This window comes from Lissotriton helveticus, chromosome 11, assembly GCF_964261635.1.
Source record: "Lissotriton helveticus chromosome 11, aLisHel1.1, whole genome shotgun sequence".
Classification (NCBI taxonomy): Eukaryota; Metazoa; Chordata; class Amphibia; order Caudata; family Salamandridae; genus Lissotriton; species Lissotriton helveticus.
The window spans coordinates 848,179,719-848,203,051 of record NC_136072.1 but is presented as its reverse complement, the minus strand read 5'-3'; the positions used below and the strand labels follow the sequence as shown (position 1 = coordinate 848,203,051).

At 43.8% G+C, this 23,333-nt stretch overlaps 1 protein-coding gene across 1 annotated transcript in view; it reads right to left on the bottom strand.

Annotated features, from left to right (window-relative positions):
* ZNRF3 (zinc and ring finger 3) overlaps window positions 1–23,333 on the bottom strand; it is a 410,849-nt gene that overhangs the window by 52,299 nt on the left and 335,217 nt on the right. Inside the window, exons 4-6 of the mRNA XM_078667083.1 lie at window positions 20,873–21,004; window positions 19,296–19,406; window positions 2,237–2,404 (exon numbers count right to left, since the gene is read on the bottom strand). Of these exons, the coding sequence (XP_078523209.1) occupies window positions 2,237–2,404; window positions 19,296–19,406; window positions 20,873–21,004 (411 nt within the window). The remainder of the gene's footprint in view (window positions 1–2,236; window positions 2,405–19,295; window positions 19,407–20,872; window positions 21,005–23,333) is intronic.

Sequence of the window (23,333 nt, the reverse complement as noted above, 5' to 3'; positions counted from 1 at the left end):
GTTTTTCTTACCTTGGCATCCTATTCAGTCAAAACGACTAATGGGCCCAAACAATAACTATTAAAAAATGAGCGTTCTCTAGGACAACTACTGCCCTTGCATCATTTACAAAGAAGTTAGGCAGGAAGCCACCAGGTGAACTCCTGCAAATATATAAGGTCAAGTGCATTTCCAAAGCGATGTATGGGGCTGGGGTGTGGGGTTTTGTTAATTCTTCTGCACTCCAAGCAGTGGAAAACTCCTTTCTGAGGTACATTTTATCTGTTCCACCTAGTACCACCTCTTACGCTTTTCACGAGGAGCTGGGTCTCCCTTTTATTACCGACCTCATTAAATTGGAACTAATACTTCTATGGTATAGGTTATGGTCCAAGCATCAGACAAGTTAAATAGGGAGATCTTGCAAGATACTCTCAGATTGGAGGGGGCCCTAAAGATTGTTTGGGTTAGGTTTGTACGGGATTTTATGAATGATCTGGGTCATCCAGACTATTTCACCAACCTCAGCTCCATGCTGGTGACTACTAGGAAGGCCTTAAAGAAAGAGGGTCTTTAATTATTGGGCTCTATAAGAATGTCAGAGGAAATCCTAGCATCATGCAACATCAACCAACGCTCACTATCTTGGAAATGGAGTCGTATTTATCATTTGTACCCCGTGGGTTCGACAGGCTGCTTTTAACAAGATTCAGACTGGGCAATGCTCACAGACTAGTGACATTCCCAAAAATGAATGATTGGTCATGAACGATGTTACTCTGCCCTTGTGATGAACTATCTGAGCAATCTACCATCCATTTCGTTCTTTTTTGTAAATTGTATGTAGAGTTGAGGAAAGTGTGGATAATATCACTTTAAAAAAAACAGGGGTTGAGGCAATGTCGCCCAGCTTTAATTCGACTGTAGTTACTGGAGCATGAACACGTAGCATGGAGGTTAGCTAGGTTCCTGAACAAGGTGCTTCAATTCAGGAAAGTAGTGTTAACTGATGAATTATAATTGGTGGGTACTCCCTCTGTTTTCGTACGTGGTTTTTAACAGAGTCAAGTTACTCTTATTTCTATTTTGCAACTATTGTTAACTGACCATTGTATTAACTTGAGCAGTTTTAAATGTAATTTTATCTGTATGTTTTATGTGCTTTTCTGATTGTTAAATACAACGGTCAAATAAAGCTTTCCTTGACTTGACTACCAGGCACAAACATAAGCATGTCTGTTTTGTTACATTCCATGTGGATTTATCAAATGTGACCAATCTTCTCAGCTATTCAAATAAAAAACTTGCCTCAGGATTAATGCTAGAACCATAGCTACAGAGTGTATGTTGTAGACAGTGAATGCGTAGCCTTCCATGACATACATATAAACAAACATTGGCAAAGTTAATAGAGCTGTCTTCTGCAAGCTTCAATGGCTTATTAACTAATTTTTTACATACATACGCAATGCATATTAAAACTGTAAAAGTAAAAACAAGCAAAAGCGCTGACTAATGGTCACATGAACATTTGCAAAAAACTATGCAAGTGAAAACTGACATCGCAAAAATAAATACGTTAAATGAAAGTGGCGATTAGACTACCAGTGCTGGCATTAAAGTGGACTACTTTCTAGGCAGATGTGCACATGAGCCCAGCATTAAAGTGGACTACTGTCTAGGCATATATGCAAATGAGCCAAAATGACATCACTAACAATGAAGGTAGCCAATAGTCGAAGTGTGATGACCTATTGCCCTAGCCTGTAGGCTGTGGTCGGAGGAAGCGAAATGTCTGACCTGTGAAGAGACCAATGGGCAAAGAGGGCTCACTGAAAGCCCCTACGAGTATATTATGATGTACATATTTTTTATTAGGATTTTTTTAAATCAGGAGGATAGTGAGACACCTAAATCTGTCTCTATGACAAACATTTTAAAAAGCTCGTAACGCCACTTTACAATAAAATACTTGATCCTAATAAAGGAGACCAGGGCACCGCGAGCTCAAGGGCACATTAAGACAAACTCTTTGAGGGCACAAGTACTTCATACACCTATAAGTGGTTAAATAAGACTCCGTGGTCTCAGCACTCCTCATTGCTGCCTTGTATAGTGAGGCCTAAAATGTGATCTCGGATTATATGAGGCTAGTTCATTGAAATGTGTTGCAGGTTCAGTGGTCACAGATAGTCCAATGCCCATTGGCGGGTGTATATGCTCTCCAGCTGCCTAGCCTCAGTGCAGATGCTCTTACCTCCCCATCTATGTATTTCTCTAGACAGATGGCACAGTCTGACGTGGAGCTGCTGCTAAGTGTGTCGAGAGCCCCGCAGCTTCCTTCTCGGTGTCCTTTGCCCTTTGACTTGAACTTCCTGGTCTCCATCTTCTCAAGTGCCTGCACTGCCATCCTGTTCATAGAGTCCTGTGAAAGGGAAAATAAAGACAGAAGCATCATTCATAACTTTATGGGACAAAGTCTGCTCTCATACCTTACCGTGGTGACTTCCCTTCCTGGTTTCTCCCTCGTTTCTCTATACCAGTGTCCTCAAAGCTCTCTGAAGGGTTTTACTGAAGCAGACATCCTTACACAGATCAAATCACTCACTCAACACATTTGGCCAGTCTGGCCTTATCGGGGAGTAAATGGCAACGCATCACAGTCCCTCCAGTCATGACTGTGAACTTAGGAAAATTTGGACAGACCAGTTATTCAATGAATATCATTGGTACATTGGCTGTGGTCTTGGACTTATGTGAATGGAGAACCACAAGTTTAAGGACCCCCCTCTCTTTGAAAGAGCCAAAAATGTAAGTGTGTGTTTGTCTCCTGCGTAGAGATAGACAAACCGCTAATAGCTCAAGGCAAATGCCAGGCTCTGTTATTGTAGAAAGCTGAATCTTCATATAGTACACCAGAAAGAGGTATACTGTGTCGAGTCCAGATATCACTTATGAGTGGAAAGGAGCTTGCTCTAGCAATCCCAAAGTGCTCTATCTAGGGTAGTGCGGTCGAGTAGCTTTAAGCTTATCAGAAAGGAGTGTTAGACACCCTGTGCACACTCAAAGTCAGTAAATGATGCACACGCTCAAAACGAAGATCCACAATAATTAAGAAAAATAAAAGGAATTTTTATATATATTTAGAAACCTAGAACTTTATAAACAGGTAAGTACTTTTTTGGAATAGACTTTTTACAGATTCAGCAATGTTCACCAACAGTGTATTAACGAGACGGCCACATCCCTGATAGAACTATTTCGTTGATACATAAAAAGCTTATAAACATGCCAGACCCTCTTCAAACATTTCGAGCGAAATAGTCCAGAGATAGAATCGAGATGGATGATGAGGAGTGGCAAGAGGCCGTTTCTTCACCTAGAGTCGTGGCAATACCTGCTCGCCTCCGACTAGTCCAGCTTAAAATCCTCCACAGGGTTTATGTGATGGTAACCCTATTGGTACGGATGGGGAGATTGAACGGGGGTGATTGAAGACGGGAATGTGGCCAAGTGGGTACTTTTATGCACATAATTTGGGAATGCGCGCTTATTCATCCTTATTTGCGTAACATACATGACATTATTAATGCAGTCTTGTCCAGACATCTCCACTTGGAAGCCCGTAGATGCTTGTTAAATATTTGGGAGCCGACAGATCTAAATGACTACAAGACATAATGGGTCACTTTGGGGCTTATGCTCGCTAAAAGAAATATTGCCCAGCAAGGGGGGGGGGGCGCTACTCCCTCCTACAGTGGGAGACTGGGAGAAAGATTTGGACTGGTCAATGTTTCGTGAAAAAACAGTATATGTGGCCCGAGGTTGTCCTAAGAAGTGGGCTTGCATATGGGGATTGTGGAATTCCTTTCGGGGAGGAATATTTGTCAATCACCCCTCGCTATCGGCAATGAAGACCCCCCCTCACCCTAGATTTTCCAAGAGATATTCTGTAATGTTGATATTGCCTATTGTTCCCATGATGCATGACTTATTGCTTCCTCTGTAATGTGATTGATATGCTGATGTCTGTTAATAAAAAGTTTTATAAAAAAGAAATAAAAACAAACAAAGCATGAATCAACTGTAAAAAAACAAACAAACAAAAAACTGTATTTACGCATAATGGTTTTCTATGGGAGAAAGAACATTCACTGCATACATATACCCTCTTCAGTCGTGAGGTGGTAAAGGGACAAGGACCAAAGTTGCTCCAGCAGATCAGTCTTATCTGCCCTGGTGAGTCCAGATACAGAGGTGCTGGATGAATTGGTAGCCTTGCGTGCTAAGGAGAAGAAAGGAGGTTGCCACTTGGAAACAGGTTGCAAAGGGGGACTTGGGGACAAGTCAGAGTGCTCCCAATGGGGGGGCTTGGCTCGTGAGGGTTCTAGGAGCACAGGCAAGCAGTCTGTTTTCTTAGGCATGGGCAGGGTGACTCTGGCGCAGAGTGCTTGCAGCAGGCTGGCTCTCGTGCGTCAAGGCACTCACTGCTGTCGGTCAGGACCTGAAAGGGGGACACAAATAGGGCAGCTGGGCCACTTTGGGTGCTGGCCTTTGTGGTGATGATGTCCCTTGTCGGCTGGTTATCGGTGATGTTGTTGTAGCCTGAACTGAGCTTCAGACAAGCTTTGGTCATGGTAAGGGGTGTGTTACCCCAGGAACTGGTGGAGGTCCTGGCATTGACCGTCTTGGCAGAAAGACTGATCTGACCTTTTTGAGTGTGCTGACCTTCTACTGGGCAGCTACTGCTCGGTGGACAGCAGCTTCTTTAAACCGGACATTGTGGGTAGTGCCTGCAGGGGAGTAGCTCCTCTACTCTAAGGGAGATGCTGGCTGCTTGGCAAAGTGCTGGCAACCCCCTGGGGCTTGTGGAGGATGCACAGCTACAGGACGTTTCAGGTCTTTGCAATTGTCAAGTCTCTGTGTGGCAAGCAAGGTTTAGAGCCGAAAGTCCACAGCAGTCTTCAGTTCTTGCCAGAATCCGCTCTTCAGTGCCATCATCTTTTTAGACACTAGAATCAGAAGCACTGGCTTTAGAGGGGCTCCTAATACTAAATTTTGGGGCGCTGGGGAGATCGGGGTAGGGGTTAAGTGTAGTAGCCTATGGGCTACCTACCCTTGGGGTCACTACACCTCCTATATGACCACAGTGTGGGAAGTGGGGGTAGCAATGTCCCAGTTTCCTAAACTCTGCCATCACCAAGAAGCCAGAATGTTCCTAGAGTGGGGAACATTAGGCAGCTCACAAAAACAAAAAGGGGAGTGAAGAGGTAGTGTCCAAAAGGAGCACTGGAGGTGGATACGTCCTCCTCTAGAAATGTTTCAAAAACACAAAGATCCACCCCAATATAGATTTCAGAATAATGTACTCACAGGTTACGTGTGTCCTACACTGGTTGAAAGCACACAGTGTGTTTAAAACCCCTCACACACCAAAAGGGTCCTTGGTGTCATGCTTCATCATGGGCGGCTGCCCGCTGCGGACGGGGCATGCCACGACCTACCACTACATGGGAGCACTGATTTTCAGAACTATGTGTAGCGTAGGAAAAGTGGGTGGACGGTCAGGAGTGAGTGAGAAAGTGAGTTAAAAAGTACCTTGCTCTTCTGGACTAGCAACATTAATACTCCTTCGAGCTGGTACTGTTAAAAGAGTGGGTTGGAGGTATACTGCTTTACTGAGCGATCCCTCCAGTGTACGTCAACATGTTTTGAAGCTCTCAGGCTTCTTCTTCAGGACAAAAAGAGATCCCTTCTGTTCTCACTATACTGTTGAAACAATTTCGGTTGAATAAGACGAAGTGAGTGAATATATAAAAGTGACATATGTACAAGTGGTGTTACTACGTGAAAAGTAAATTAATCATGCATGAGATACAATACCCACTAGGTATTCCATATGGTAATTTGTTCTTAATGGAAACAATGCCCCATGAGCCTTAGAACGGGAGGGAAAGGTGCCTATAGTCACACTTACATCAAGGACGCGGCATCGTCAAACACTACTTGTACATATATCACTTTTATATGTTCACTTACGTCGTCTTACTCAACCCCGTCCAGCAGCGGGGGCGGGAAGACCCTGATGATGAAGCATGATACCAAGGGCCCTTTTGGTGTGTGAGGGGTATTTAAACAAACACTGTGCTTCCAACCACTGTAGGAAATACATGTGACCTGTGAGTACATTATTCTGAAAGCTACATTAGGCAGCTCACCTTAGGGGTGTCGACCTGGGTGTGCTCCACGCCTACGTGCACTTTTCAACCTGTCCTGGTGCCAAATGGGCCTCAGAGCAGGGAGTGGCATCTCCTAGGAACAGGGGATGCTGGGTCGCATGTCAAAGACGGCAGAGGCTTTGAAGCCTTTGACCTTGGTATGCTGATTGGTAGCCATTCTGTTTGGAGAAGGTGTAAAAACCTCCTTCCAGAGTAGGCATTGTTCCTGACCTCTGAGAGCAAGGTGTGTATGTGGTGGCAGGCTGGCCTGTACCAGCCAGCCAGCACACTAGTGGCCAAGTAGGTTTCAGGGGGTACCTCTAAGGTACCCTCTGGTATCAAACATCTCATATGAATAAATCCTCACTGATTTCAGTGATGTTTTTTTTTAATGCAGCACCCAAACATCCTCGGTTTCAGTGAAACCATCACGTAGCTGGAAAATTCGTATTCACCAGTGTCCAGTACATATCCGCAATATGGCTTCCCCGTCCACTTGCAATGTCTATGAATTGACTCAGACATCCCAGGGCCACATCTGCTTAGGGCGGTAAGGCCTGCTGTAAAAGTGGCTTACATATATTGCCTGAAGTGTCTGCAGGCATGGCACCGAGGAGGTCTGCCATGTTTCCACTTTTGTCTGCACCATGGCAGTTTGCATGAGTGTGGTGAGGGGTCCATTAGAGTAGCAAAATACATGCTGCAGCCCTTATGGATCTTCTGTAGTACACATGCCCTATGTACTGGGGTACCAACTACCAGGACTTACAGGGGTGCTAAAGGTATTGCCAATTGGGGAACAATTGCACAGTTTTAGGGAAAGAGATCTGGTACTGAGGACCTGGTTAGCAGGAACCCAGTGCACTTCTGTTAAAATTACATCAATTACCAGGCAAAAAGTGGGGGAGACCATGTCAAAAAAGGGGTACTTTCCAACAGTAATTTCTGAAGGTCCTCTTGGATTCTTGCGCCCAAAACAAAAAGCTTTAATGCAGCTTATTCTTGCCACTCAGGCCCAACCCCCAGACATCAAACATGAAAGACAAAACATTAACCTTTGATGTAATAATGGAGCAAAAAAAAGTTACCCATGTGATGGGTGAATTGTACAATGTGAAACCAGAAAACCTGGGCTCAATCTCCACTTGAACAAAGTGTGTGATTGTAAGGCAAATATTTATTTCACTGAGACTTCTTGTCCTTTATCACAGTGGCAGAACATTCAAATAAATGGGTTCAGGATGTGCACTGTACAAAAGCCTTTTGTGTTTGATTTACTAGACTATAATTTTGCTCCTTTTATAAAAGAATCTAGGCTACATAGTGTGCACATGATAACTCACTTGCCTCTAAGATTACTACTGGCAATGTCAAGGAGGTTAAAGAGGAATGCTAAATTTGCATTTAAAATCACTTTTAATAAATGTGTTTCAATGCAGTGATCTAATCTAATGTATTAAGGTTAGACACTGCCACATGTTAAAGAAATACACTTTGTGATTTTTTTTTACATAAAGTTTAATTCATGTTACATGTCAAATATTTTCAAGGTTCGGCTCGTGAATGGGCTCTTAGAGCCCAGCCAAACCCTTGGCTTGGATCAGCTTGTTAATTTGTTTTCTCGCCCACCTCTACTGCGTAGCGGGTCAGACTTTTGATGATTCTGTAAGGGAAAATGAAGCTTGCTTGTACCCTGCTGACCATGCAGATTGCACTGTCTTACAGAGCTCTCATGTTTCTCACATAAATACACGAGTAACACATCCAGTTCACAATTACACTTTACATTCTACGATTTGTAGACTTGTTAATCTCATTTCAAATTCTGGACTACATTTCCCAGGATGCAAACAGTAAACGTGGTCTGGATGAGCTACTCATGCATGGCCTTGGAAAACTTAGGACCTCTCCTCTTATCCCAGAATCAGAGAAGGCAGTCGTTTTCGTTAGCGTGCTTGGACGTGGAGCACAAGGCAATATGGGATAGTGATGATAAAACAACGTAGTATATGTGCTTTATGCGAGAGTGTAAAGTGAGAGAGGGGTTAATAACTCTTGGAGGACTCCTTTCAGATCCACAGCAAGGTAAGGATCTTCACCCTTTGATGCAAGATATTTATAATTCTAATGCTTTAAATGGCTCTCAGAACCAAAACGTCTCCTTGCCAACAGAGGGCACTCATCCTCGTGGTGCAGGCAGGAGAAGCATAAAGTGTGGCTCAGGGTTGATGTGTGCACTGCTCCCTGCTAAGCCATCTCGCCATTATCTTTCCCAACACCAGCTCAGCAGAAATCAGCCTAGTATCCATGTCCCTACTGAACTGGATGTGTTCCACCCTATCCTTCTATGTTGATGGCAACAGATAGGCAGAGAAAAACAAAAAAGATGCAATGAACACATGATTACCATGTTTAAAGTGCTTACTGCTTGATTTGCTTCTTTTGTGGCACACAGCTTCTTGGAGTCTCGTTTTTTTAAATTGAGGGGGCTAAATAAGTTTTTGTGGGAAAAATGTGGAATGTGCTCACAGCTCATAATATTCCTAATAATACTCCTCGGTGACCACTTTTACTGCCTGAATTACACACCAGTTTTGGCAAATGTGTATCTTTCTGAATCTCCAACTCACATTTAACATTTAAAAATACCATGTGAAACCATTTTAAATGCATTAATGTTCCCAAACTTAGAATGGTAGAAGTCCACCTATGATGGAAAATCTCCCCCAAGTGACAGGAGGTTTGGATTCTATTAGGCAAAGATTATGAATATTCAACTTTACTGTAAACTCTAGAAGCAAGAAGAAATCAATATATGAACGTTGGTGAATATGAAATGCTCTAAGGTTAGAACATAAGGTCAGCACTCTAGGGTACCAATGACCTTATAACAGAGCTACCAATCAGTAGACAGGCTACGGTATAATTATCTCTACAGTGCAGCAATGCCTCCTCTTCTCTGCAATCCAGAAAGGTGAAATCGGTTTGAACTGTCCTAACATGGAGATCAGAAAAGTTTATGGTTATAATGTAGAACATAAGACTGACGATAGTACTGAGGGGGAAACAGTTGGAACAATGCGGGCAGAGCCACGTGTGCTCGGACTACGCATGTGCTACCACCCATATCCTGGAAAACGCCATACCATATGTATGGCGTTGATTGGGAAGATGTCTACCGTCCGTTCCCGTATCCTGAAAAAAAGATACGGGAACGGACGGTAGACATTTGGTTGTTTTGATTGGGAAGGTTGGTGGCGTATCAAGGCCACTTCCATTATCCTGCGCTTTTATAGCTGGAAGTCGGGTTGTCTACACAATTGATTGATATACACCCTTGTTATTGTTTTATCTTCTGACAAATTTGGGTCTGGAGATTTAAAAGGACTGATGTATTACACCCTTTTGAAATGACATATTGCTGTTCTTTGAAAAGTGACTCCCTACTGACTTGGATTAATAAGGAATCGATAGTACTGTGAATTGAGTCATATTGATGACCTTTGCACTGATTTGAATTGGAGTAAACTGAAAACGTCTGAATGCGGGCTATATAGCACATGACCAGGAGCTTGTCCACAATACCCTTTTGAAATCACGATTCGATTAGGCGCCACCTGATTTGAATAACTATCGTTTGGAACTTTATGTGGTCCACTCATAATATCACCTGCCCTGATGAAGTTTGTTTGACAGGAACGAAACGCGTTGGCTGTTGTTCCATTTTGATAAGAAGAAGAATAAAAGAATATTGATAAAGCTTACTTCTGGCTCTTCTGCGACTGCATACCTGGTGCTGCCTCTACGCTTCTTGAAGTTTTTTCTCTGGAATTCAAGTGGGACCCAATCGCAGCAGGTCCCGGAGGCCTTATGCACAGGAACTGATATATATGGGACTTTTAGGATTGAGGTGCTCAACTTGTAGTCGGCTGTGAGTGCTATAGTTTTTTTTTTCAACGTCTTGTGTGGTGTCCTATCCCTTTGGTGTGTTGGACACCTCTCTTTATATTTGAGATTTTTAGTACACCTAGTGACATAGGCGAGCCCCTATGGGGAAAAAGAGCGGTCATCCACATCAAGAGCCTCAACATCAGAGATGCCTCTAAATGACAAACACCAATTCATGATTAATTTAGCTGCCAGTTGCTTTAATGAGAAAAACTCATTATGCAGCAAAGCCAAAAGCAAACTTTATACCACCTTTACACCCAGAGGGTCTGGTGTTTGGAGGAACTTGAAGATGAATGGAAATCAGCGCTTTGCATATCATTAAAAGTTAACCCACTGGCTCACATTTGACCTCGGTAAAACATGCTAAAATAACCGATCTATAAGAATTTCCTGGATCCAGTTTCCAGCTGAAAAAGCATGGGATTTGTGATTCATTCAAGAAGCAAACAGTCACCTTATTTGGGCCCCAAAGATAGAATACTTTTGAAAGCTTTAAGATGCACTGAACAGTCGCTTCTGTCGGGAAGCCCTATCTGCCTCTGTATTGGAGAGAACTAGGAGGTATTCAGCTTGAGGAACAAACCATCTGTTCAGACAGTAATGCCGGAATTCCTTTGCTAAACCCAATATGCCTTGGATCTGACCAATTCTAGTTTGATTATGGCAGAGATATTGTCCATGCGGAGAAGAAAACAGCAATTTACCTGAGTTGGGGCTAAGCTTCTACTGCAAAGGAGCCTGCAAGCAGGTCTAAGGAGTTTATGTGATACTGAGTTTCTTCTAGGGACCATTCTCCCCAGTGGTGATGTCTCTGTGTCACAACCCCCACCCTACCCGCCCCAAACCGATCCTGCTGGTGTGCGAATCTAATTTGACATCTGGGACCTCTCTAAACAAAAATGGAGTTTCAATTCCAGTCTTCCACCTGGGAGAGCTGCCTTCTCAAATCAACATTACCCTCTGTAGAAACTGAAATTAATGCTGAGTAAGGGAGGATACCTTCTATCCTGACTAATCTCCAAAGGGAATATTTGTTTAATCTGAAGCCAGACAATCTCTCTCTTCTGTAACTTGATCTTCTTTTGTGGAAGAATAAGAGATGAATCTAAAGAGTTTATCCTGATAACCAGAAACTGAATTGTCTGGCATGGAATCAGAATCTATTCCATCTAGTTTATTATGAAACCCAGCCCCTGGAGTAGGGAAACCACCCATTGAATTTGAATGTTTAATAACTGTTTAGGAAGAGCCATCATCAGCATGTCTGGATAAATAACTAACCTGCCCCCGTATAACCTTAGTAATGCTACTACTGGTTTTAGAAGCTTGGTAAAGCACCATGGGGTGCAAGAAAGGCTGAAAGAAAGCAATTTGAACTGGACTCTGTAGTAGAAAGTGTGTGCGAGATTGATGAATTTGGATAGAGAAGGGCGCATGCTTACATCTATCTTCACCAACCAATATCCCATTTGGAAGGTATCTCTCTAACAATGTATCCCTTCCATTTGAAGTCATTTGTAAAGTGCAGAAGTGTATAACAGGATGGAAACTCTCATCCACTTTCCGTACCAGAAACCCCTGTGAACGATGAAGGACCCTCTGAATGGCATAAGCTTGTGGAGAAACTGTTGAATTTTCTGCTATCAAATTCACCTCTGATGTACAGAACACCATTGGATGGGAAGTTCTAGCTGTATCAGGTAAGAATAAAATTCTATTTTGTAACCCTGAACAGTTTGTAATGCCCACTCATCCAACGTAATTAGTCCCCAATTGTGAATAAAGGTGTTAATTCTGCTTTCCAACCTTGTCAGGGAAAAAAACCTTTAAATTAATGTGATCTACCTGTATTGTCATGAACAGGTCATTGACCAGGTTGTACACTTTATCAGTAATATCCTACTCCCTGTGGAAAGAAGGGATTGTACCTCAGTTTGGTGCTGAAGGCAATGTTTTGACACAAAAGGGATGGCTTGAATGACCTCTGTTGAGAGATGCCAGGAGAGCAAGCTCTGCCTCGACCAGCTCTGGTAAAAACAAAATACAGCATGAAAACCTTCTTCAAGTTTTGCTGTGCCTTATCTAGTGGCTTAAAACTTTGAACATATGAGGGGATATCCTCAACTAAATGGTCAAAGAGAGGACCCTTTACTTCTGGGCCTAGCTCCTTCTCAGCCACCTCCACCAGATTAGGGTCAATACTCATAAGGATGTTTTTTCGCTGCTATTGCTGCATTGACATTGCTTAAAAGGCAAATATTTCTCTGACTCCATCCTCTGAGAATGGGCAGACTTAATGGGGCACCTGTGAGCTGCGATTTCAGTAACCTCAATTAAACGTTTTTCTGGACAGAGACAAAGAGCTTTGTCAATTGCCGTCTTTGAGCCTTTACCTTTTTTGGAAAGAAAAGTCACCAACGTTGGCCTACATCCGGAGTGGAAGACAACTGTTTGGTAGTAGTACACTATTGCCTTGACAATAGGCTTTATCCAATGTGCAACACAATATGATATTGAAAAAGATGGCGGATGCCCAATCAACTGATCATGGATGTGTGATGACATCAGGATAAAAATAAAGCTTATCGAAAGCATCTAGGATGACTGGACTAAAGTCTATATTCGGTGTGCCTTGACGCAATGGGGATCCCCCAAATTACCATCGGTTTCCCCTTGTTGACCCATAAGAGAGGAGACTGAATCAATGTCTGCAGGTGACAAATGTAAGACTGTATTCATTTGTCATCTTAGTGAAGTTTCCCTGCAATTGCAGCTTTCCTGCTGCTTTGAGTCTTCATTTCCTTGAGACAAACACCTCAGCACATTTCTTTCTTGGGGCAGGATATTTATACATTGAACATTGGGAAATGCATCTTTTAGAAGTGTGTGGCTCATCCCTGTGAAAAGGAGAAAGATGATCAATTTGATTGTTAAAAGAACCAACAACTCAACGGCTTGCAGCCTGCAGCATAGACCACAATGATGCAGACACTGTAGAATTAAACACCTCTCTTCTTACCGGTCCATCATGTCAGATGCTGGTCCAGTGTACAGTTCATGAAATTCTGTTCCATAAAGAATAAGAGTCCTGGAGCTCAGAACTGAATAGGGTTTTTGTAACGGAAAGTCTTATTGCCACTTTTACCAGTTCCCTTCCTAAAGCCTGGTTAAGCGAAATCACAGAAAGTCACAGGCAATCGACAAAATTTCAATAGAGTAGGAACTTTGCCTTTTCTGTGCGGTCATCCCAGATGTTTTGCCTTTTGCTGGACCCAATGTTGCTGGTTTTAGAACTCCATGCACTTTATACCTGCAACCAGGGTAAAGTGCCCGTGATCCCCCTTCAAACAGGGTTAAATTGGCTTATCCCTAGTTAGTACATTTAGCTTTCTTGTAAGTCCCTAGTATATGTTGTAAAAACTGCATCCAAGCCTTGGAAGTTAAATACCACTTGTGGACTGCAGCACCTATTGTGTCGTCCACTACAGTGGCAGTGCAAGCATGGCTACAGGCCTACCATGTATAGACTGACTACTACAGTGTAAAACCTGCAGTAGGACATGCCAAAATAACTCTTTATACCAAGTAAAGTCCTCCCCGACAAGGTTACAATGCCCAAAAAGCTATTTTCACTGTGGCAGACTTAGCTGTCCTATGTGGAAACTCAGAGTACAGATACAAAATACAAAACTGTATCTTGAGAATGAGTGAAGCTAGAAAAATAAAACTATTTTAATAGGTATTTTTAAAAAAACAACATTAATATAATAAATATTAAGGAAAGGTAGATTTTAAAATGTTACTTTTTCCCTACCTAAAGCTCCTGGAGGCTAATTGCATTAGATCTCCAGCAACTCCCATCATACGCACAGAGTGGAAGATGTATGAAAGAGGTGTAATATTCCTCACAGGACGACAGAATAGACTGATCTGAAGGGCCAGAGAGAACTCCACAATGTCAAACCCTGTCTGATAGGTCTGTTGATGTACATGTAAGACTCTCGGGCACTACAAAGGGAGAGAAAATATGTCAAGACAATCCTTCTGTTTCCCCTGCCTGGTTGCTGAAGTACCCTGCTTTTGACCTACCAGAGTTGTGTCGCTGGGTTTGTTGTGGGTACATGCCTACTTCAAACTGGATTTTAATGTGTGATGTGAGAGGACACTAGTGATAACCGTAGTTTACTCTCCTACATACCAGCAACCCTCAGAGCTGATGTTTAGAGTGGCCGAAGGCTTTCACCATCTTGAAAATGCCCGACACATAGCATTTTGGGCCAGTTTGCTATAAGCCAAACAAACTACTGCGAAAGATGGCAGACTTGTCCAGAGGGAACCTTTACCCCATTGGTCACCATGCCATGAACAAATAAAGCATTCGCAGGCATCCCATCATAACACTTTTGGAACATGTGGAAAAACAAAATATGACTGGACCTGCTATCTGACATGAGGAGCCCTGAAGAACTGGACCTTCTCACTCTTGTACCTCGGACAAGTAAGTGGACTTCTTCGCTGTGGCTACAGGGAGACAACAAGCTGCAAGAGGCCTTTCCTTGGTGCTCCCAGCTGACCTTTAACAACAAGAGCTGAACTAGATCTTGCTGGTGGCCTCTGCTGGAGTGTGTCCTGGCCCATTAGAGTTGCCCCTGAGGTACTGGGAGCTTAATAAGTGTCCCAGAGAACCTGCTCCACAAATCCTTAAATGTTGGGAATTAAATGACTAAGTCAGAAGGTAAAGTCTTGACCGGAACAAACCTGGTTGCTGTATCGGACAGGCATTCCATTGCGGAGAGTGAAATTACACCTAGGTCGCGGGTCTAAGCAACTCTACCACGGATTCTACTTAAAACTTTACAAATGCATTGATCTGCTTCAGCTTTATGGATTTTTGAGTCCTTTTGTTTATTGTTTGGTGTTTTAATTTTACTACTGGTAATGTTCAAATACTTCAAACATTGCCCTAAGTTAAGACTGTCTGTCCTGTGCCATAGATACCAAGAGGTTGAGCTCAGGTTCATTTAGTGACTTTGTGGGTTTACCCTGGAAAGAGTTGTGATTATTCCTCGAGGAGAGCAGTTGCCCACCCCAAATAATAATCCAATTTCTTACACAAAATAAATATATATATATATATATATATATATATATATATATATATATATATATATATATATATATATATATATATATATATATATATCAAACCCACTGGGGATGTTATTGGTGATACAAAGAATAGCAGCAAACACCCACTGCGGATTTTATTTTAGTAGACTACAAAGACCAGAAGGCAATGCAGCCGACGCCCAACGGGGCAGGAGCATACGCCCACAAGGGCTGGACTCTTAATAAATTACAGGTGTTCTCTACTCATGTTTGCTGTTCTTTCTTGCTGAGTGGCTTGTGAACAAGGATGCAAATCTGAAACGCGTAAAGCCTGAAGCCTGATATGTGTGAGGACGTGGTATGTGGATGTCTGCTGTCTACACCGCAAGAGGTATTTCTCCGTGAGGGCGTCCTCACATAGGGCAACCTTTGAATTTGATGTTAGCGGCTGTGCCTTAGCCGCGAGGACGAACCGCCGCGGTAACGCGGATCCTGGGCATCAGGAAGCACTCGATGCACACCAAAGGACAGAGAAACTCTAACGTGCAGGACTTTGAGCAATAGCAGTACACCCGACATCCCCCTTTCATCAAACCCCCTGGGGATGTTATTGGCGATACAAAGAATAGCAGCAAACACCCACTGCGGATTTTATTTTAGTAGAGTCTACAAAGACCAGAAGGCAATGCAGCCGACGCCCAAAGGGGCGGGAGCATACGCCCATAAGATCTGGACTCTTAATAAATTACAGGTGTTCTCTACTCACGTTTGCTGTTCTTTCTTGCTGGGTGGCTTGTGAACAAGGATGCAAATCTGAAACGCGTAAAGCCTGAAGCCTGATATGTGTGAGGAAGTGGTATGCGGATGTCTCTGCTGTCTACACCGCAAGAGGTATTTCTCCGTGAGGGCATCCTCACATAGGGCAACCTTTGAATTTGAGATATATATATATACATAGTCGCACACACTTTTAAAAATTTCCACAGAAGATACTGTACGTATAATTAGCATTAGTCCTAAAGCTAGATGCATGAATAGCCTGGCTAAAGGGAAACTAACATGAAGGGGAAATAAAACAACAACGTTCTTTTAAATATGCACTCGACAACGCTTGGACCTTAAGAGAAATTACAAAAAATTAAGGCCAAAAAAGAAAGATTTTTTAACACACTTTACAAAGAAACTCTGTCTTCCATGAAGGCCATCGCCACCAGGGAGAAGAGCCAGGTAATGAGAGAAAAGCATGCCCAAAGACTCCTGTCAGGTGCTTTACAAAGTATCAGCTTACACCCGACAGGAACAGGGACCATATTACAGATGTTTCCGGAGGTCGCAGCGGGCGTTTGTTCCTACTTTGTGCGCCTTCGGGGCACTTTGGTATTACAGAAAAGGGCTGCAGACGCTTCTCTGTCAGTGTGCCCCCTTAGGATGGCACTCCCAAGGAATGAAAGTGGGTTCCATGGACCTGCAGACATCCCCCTGCAGGCATGTGCAATCACCTGCAAGGGGATCTGCAATCCCTTTAGAAAGCACAGGCAGATTGTCGCCTGCACCGAGAACCCAGAGGAGCTTTTAAACAGCTGCTCCATATTTATCTTTTGTATGCACTGCCCCAGGCAGTGTGAGTTCACGGCTGCCCTGAAGGAAGCTCATTCTTTCTAATAGGGCACACGTTTCCAGTTTTCACCCGGCTCACCTACTTTAAGGTGCACTGTGATGCAAACAGGAAAGGTGCACCCTATCAGTAATAGAGCTTCTGCTGTTACATTTACATTTACAATAGTCTGAACATAGTACACAGATTGGTCCAGCAAGCAAACCCTTAAGGGTCATCAGAACCTTTAAACTTCAAGTAGTGTAGGGCTCCCATCAGGCACACCTTGCTGGATAAACTAGATCTTCCATTAGGCATGTTAATAATCTACGCTATTGCAATGTGATAATTAACCTACAGATACACACATATGATTTGCCTTTACGTGCTGCATAATTTAGTCAACCCAGCCACATAATTTGGTGGCCATTCGGTGTCGCATAATTCCATTTGCACGACTATACTTTGGTGGCTGCCACCCTAAGTGAGGAGGGTGCATACTAAAGGCAATGAACATTGAACACTGAAGACAAAGAATTACAGCAAGTAAGTCGGAAAAAGGGCAGGGAACACAACAGTGAGAAATTAAAGTGAAAGAATAGATAAAAAAAAAAAAAGAAGATTTTCAGCTGAAAAGCTTTTGCCCAGTGAGAGGTGGTATGTCTACAAGAGCTGTGGCTGTCATATAATGGAATGTCTGAAAATCGTGGGAAGCAAAGCTGGCTCTTTCACTGAAAAGAAAACCTGGAAAATCATTGGCAGAATGTGTGGCTCTATCTCAAAACACCAATAGAAAAGTCTCTTTTCGCGTTCTGCAATTGGATATCTCACAACATACCAGCAGCTACCTGCCCATGGAGAACCTTACGGTTGCACTGAAAAGGTCGGTGCCAAAGAGAAGTCAGAAGGGAGAGGCCAAAATCTATCTGTCTGTGAGTTGCTTGTGTTCTGGTTCAACGTGGACATGGCAGTTAGGGCTGGACTGTTCCTATTGGAGAAGGGTCAAGACTGATTTGCATATGGCTGGGTCCAAACTGCGGTGACATGGTGGCTAAAAAATTATGGACTGGATGCAGCCCGAGCTATTGCCAGCAACTGAGATTCATTTAAGCATTTTACTGCTTAAAGGAGATTTGAGTGGGAAGTTTATCACATAACAGACAACTGATTGACACCTAGATGGCCCTCGCATATTAATTTCTGCTGAAATTTGGGAAATCTACCGATTTCTGATCAGAGAGTCTCTATACCTTGGTAAAAATAACTACTTTAGCTGGTTGACTCCCTTCCCTCACCTACTGCTCCAGGTACAAGAACTTTTTTTGCAGGGAAGCAAGCATGTCTGGGACTAGGTTTTAGGATTGTGTATGCCTATTGGAACCTGGTGCTCCTGCAAGCCCTCTCGTGTCACTGATACACCAGCCTCCATATGACAGCGTGCGGCACATAGTCAGTCACTATCATGGGGCCATCAAGCCAAGCGGGCGCGACATCACGTCTTGTTTTTGGGGGTTGAACTTAAAAAGACAATAGGTGGGTCAAATTGCAAGATTACTACCACTGGGACATTATAAATGTTATCCAGAGAGACTCAGGAGAGTTAACCCTCACATCCATTGGCAGGACATATCATTCGTTGAGTCACTCTACTGCCCACACAGCTGGTAATGCGAACAACCCCTCTCATGCCAATGATAGGGTACAAGTACCCAGACCAAAACAAGATGATACCCCTTCCTTTCCTCTCTATTCTTCTGTATCCCCATACTTATACATCAGTCCATTTCTTTGAAGTTGGATGCATAATATAGGAATCTCTAAACTTATGCTAGCATGGGTTGCAGAATCTCACTCTACCAAGTGTTGTGGGGTAAGGGCAGCAATGACTGCAAGGAATAAGTACTGCCTCTATGTATGTGCTTTACGTAGCCAAGCCTAACGGATGTCTGCTCCTGCGGTTGTATGTTCAATGCTTTTTTAACCCTGTAACCAGCATGCTTTAGGCACCTCTGTATCAAGTCTTCCATTCCTTCTTAAAGATCGTAGTATATCACACAGTCCACCACAAAACAATTGTAATCACTCAAGATGGATTTCTGGGACTCTAAGGAATAGGTGATGTCACCCATATGTATACAGCTAGGTTTGAATGTTTTTTAAATGTTTATTACCCCCTAATAAAAACAGACTACACCTGATTGTAGAACGGAGTCATGCATGTTAGCCTGCTATTAGTACAAGAGTAACAAATTAGCCACAACACTGATATTCACAAAACACAAACCTTTCAAGTAGTGGGTGCTAGAGATGTGGTAAACCCCTCCCATCCCTCTTCAACTACTGTCTCGTCAACTTTCGTTCTTTCCACCTCCTTCCTGTGTTCTTCTTCCTTCCTACCCTCGTCTCTCCCTTTCTTCTCCAAAGGTGATCAAAGTAACTCATACCTGGCTCTGCCGCTGTTTGAGCTTGATCTTGATGAGGAGGATGAGACAGACAAGGGAGACGACAACGAAGAAAGCCAAGAAGATTCCCATGTCGAAGTACTCCGTGGGTTGCTTGAAACAAAGACAGAAAAAAATGAAGTTTAGTCTTCCAGCACCTAAAACACTGACTCACTTGTGGTCTCTTCACTCACACAATCATGCCCAAAGCCAGCAATAAGTCAACCCTACAAGCAGTCATTCCATCGCTCAACTATCCTTGCCCATTTCCAGCAACCACCCCTGTTGATGATCAGCATTCGCCGAACCACTGATCCTCAAAGCTATTGCTCAACCACATATGCTTCATTCAAACTGTCCTACCCTATCCCGTTGCATATCAGTCTAACAACCGTGCCTCCCACCCTCACTCACCAAGACAGCTTGCCAAATAAACAAAATTCAAACTATCTGCCTGAATCTCGTCCTTCCAATCTTTTCCAAAACGCATGGGCTCTACAGCTCTTAGCTGTTATTGACTCACTAAACTAAGCCTTCTTGCAAACATTTTCAGAAAAAAAGCAGTAATATTCTTACGACACAAGGAATCCAATAACCTCTGAATCAAACAGGTTTTTTGCTCTAGCACTTTTGGAACTTTTCACACTTTTAGAACATTATCTCACAAAACCAGTCTGAGAATGGAGGGGCACGTTTTGCTAGGTTTTGGTGAAGGTGCATTAAATTTTGAGTGATATATGGAGTGACATCACGGTTCCCTCAGACAACCTAAAGAAAGTGACTGATGAGGGAGGCATCAGAGCACTGGGTTTATTTGTCAGCTCTCAGATTTTGATGGGTGCTCAATCAATCAGTGGCATGGCGTACAAACACCTTTCTGATAGAGTGCAAACACCAACCTTTTCTCCGAGATGTTCCTACTACCAACCCTGGGGTAGAGTAGATGGTGCAACCTAAGTGGAGGCGAATTGTACAGAGGGAGCTGCCACCAAGACCCGGAGGGTGCTACCACTAACAGACACAGAAATCTAGAGAGGGAGGTCCAAACAACTCAAGAGAAGAAAATGAGCCACCAACCAAAAGTGTGATGAGAAGCAAGCTGCCAACAACTCTGATGATTACATAGCTTCATCAACACTAGTGCAAAGGTGGTGATGCCAGCAAATAAAATAAAGATTAACTTGAGAGAACAAGGCCAGGGATATGAGTGAGCATCAAATTAGGGTCGCACACACATCGGAGATCTTAAAGGGATCCTATGCAACATACATTCTTAGAAGGCACTACTCTCTCATCAATGTCTACATTCACTATAGTGATGTCTCACTTGGTGAGCCCCTCTTATATTTCAAAGGATTCTCACATCATTAGGAACATGTTATTCTAGTTTCAGCAAGGGCCTCGAGGAGGTTCAGAATTCATACGAGTTTTAGACTGGTAATGGATAGCTAAACCCAGCCTACCAATATTCAAACTATCCACGACCAGCTCACAAGAGATGAGACTTTAGAATATGCGAAATGGGATAAAGCGGCTTCAGCATTGCACATGAACTGCCGCCATCTTCCTACATTCCTCACCCGCGGCGGGCGGTGCTGGATCCGCGCTCGTGCCATTTTCTGTTTGTTAACTATGTTCATCAGCTTGACGGCATCAGTCCCCTTCACGTAAACAACTGGCCTCTTCAGTGGATCCTCCAAGCCCTGATTCAGCTGCAAATTAGAATGCAAGAAATTAAATCAGATATCAGTAGAAACATGCCATATGCATACTTTATTGTAAGAGCTTCACCCCCGCTACGGATCATCTGTGTGTGAACTTTGCAGACCACAATGAGTGATCAGTGTGCATAATTAAATAAAAGTTGTGAACCATTTGTGCCAATATGAAGCAGTCTCTAACAGTCAAAAGGGGTAATGGTGAAACCCATAGTATTGTGCAGGTGTGCCAATGTTTGGATTCTCAATAGAGGCCGTTAATGTTGATGATTAGATGCTCACTATAGGCCATAACATCAAAGGTGAGATCGACAGGATGAGCCACCTAGGGCAAATGTGCAGGGTACTGTAAAAAAAAAAAGTCAGTTTTTGGATATGAAGTGCCAATTGAGGCCAACAACGTAGATGATGGCACACACAGTATAGGTCATTGGTGCCATGATTGACTGCAACATTTATTTATTTGATATTTGTGGGGTCTCAAATACAAGTTGAAACCCTCCTGCAGCTACAGTTAATGATACACAAACACCCTTGGAAACAGATTCAGTTGCCAGTATGCAAGAGAGGTTGGAGAGCACATTGATATCAACCTCCAAGTTGGCACAAGGTGAGATCAATTTTATTCCAATGACTATGAAAATTGGTAAATGGGAAGCAAGTGTTTCAGTTGTGTCCCCACGAAAGGAAATGGGACTCCTTTATTAGGTCTCGCCTGTCGATGCGCATGCGCATCGAGCAAGCGAGACTATAGGGGCTCATCCACTCTTTATCCACACTGCAAGGAATCGTGGCGATTCCTTGCAGTGCCCGTGACTTTTAAGGTCAATGCGCATGCGCATTAAGCTTATGCGCATGCGCATTGACCTTAAAAGTCACGGGCGCGTGCATGTCCGTCTTTGTTTACCCGCTCCGCCCCCTCCCGCCGTGTCGCCTTGCCTACTCTCTGAGACAGCCTCCCCCAGCTCCGCCCCCTCACTACTTGATTGCACGGCCGCTAGGCCGTGCCTCCCCTACTCTCCTCCCCCCTCCTCCCCTGCCTGCCTGCCGCTAGGCCGTGCCTCCCCTACTCTCCTCCCCCCTCCTCCTCTCCTCCCCTGCCGTGTCGCATTTCTCCTCCCCCCTCCCCTCTCCTCCGTCCGTCCGTCTTGTTATTTCATGTCGATTTCTAGTGAGCCATGTGGATTTTAGTAGCATGCTAGCTCTAAAGTATGACAAAACATAACTTTGCTGCCAGCTAAAGAATGGTTTCCTCTCAGTGGGCCTGACCAGGGTCTGATGCTGTGCAGATGTGCGGCCAGGCCTGACTGTAAAAGTTATAAACATTGTCATAACATTGTTCGACTTCTCGAGTATTCCAAAATGGCGAGCGGATGATGCACCGGCGGTGCGGCCTTCTCCAGACAGCGTCCCGTGCCAGGGTCGAAACAGGCATTTATTTAAGCGCCAGTATGCAGGCAAGTGTTTTGCAGTGGTCTCCCTCATGTACTGCTCTTCCCCCTCCGTCATGCTCTGTGTTGCTCTCCCGCATGTACTTCTCGTCCCCCTCCACCATGCTCGGTGTTGCTCTCCCGCATGTACTTCTCTTCCCCCTCTGCCATGCGACATGTTGCTCACCCATGTGCTTCTCCCTCACCGGCCTCAGTGATGCGCTGCTTGACCTGGGCTTTGCCTGCTCCCGTTCCTCACCTGCCTCAGTAATGCGCTGCTGGAACTCCTGTGCCTCACCTCCTCCAGGTTGCTTTCTTGCCAGTAGTATTCCTTGCCTGCTTCATGTTTCGCTCGTCAGTTTGCTTTATTCCACCCCTCACTGCTCGGTCACCCGTTTGCTTTACAACACCCCCCAGCCCTGCTATGTTGCTTCTGTCCCAGTGGTCTCTCCTGCCAAACCAGTGTTACATTCCCTCACCCACTTAAAAAAATTCACACTTCAACCAATTCAATTCCAATCAGCTCCGCCCCCTCCCCTTCCCGCCGTGTCGCATTTCTCCTCCCCCCTCCCCTCTCTTCCCTCCGTCTTCAGTAGAAATCGTGGCTGTAGAATCAAATAAGCTTTATTGCAAAAAGACTTCCCGTGTCCAAACAATGTTACAATCACTTGAGGTATTGAGGCGGGGATTTGCAAATTGATGCTAACAGCCGAAGAGTCAGTCTTGAAGGATCTGACTGGTACAGGTATTCAGTCTGCACGGCACCCCACCCCCGCATTGTCCAAAGTTGCCAAGTTTTCAGTCTTAAGTGTGACATTTGCACGTTTTCAGTGTGCTCCTGTGTGATATTTCATTGCCTTATAGTCTGTGTCACTTTCTAATGGCGAGTAAAG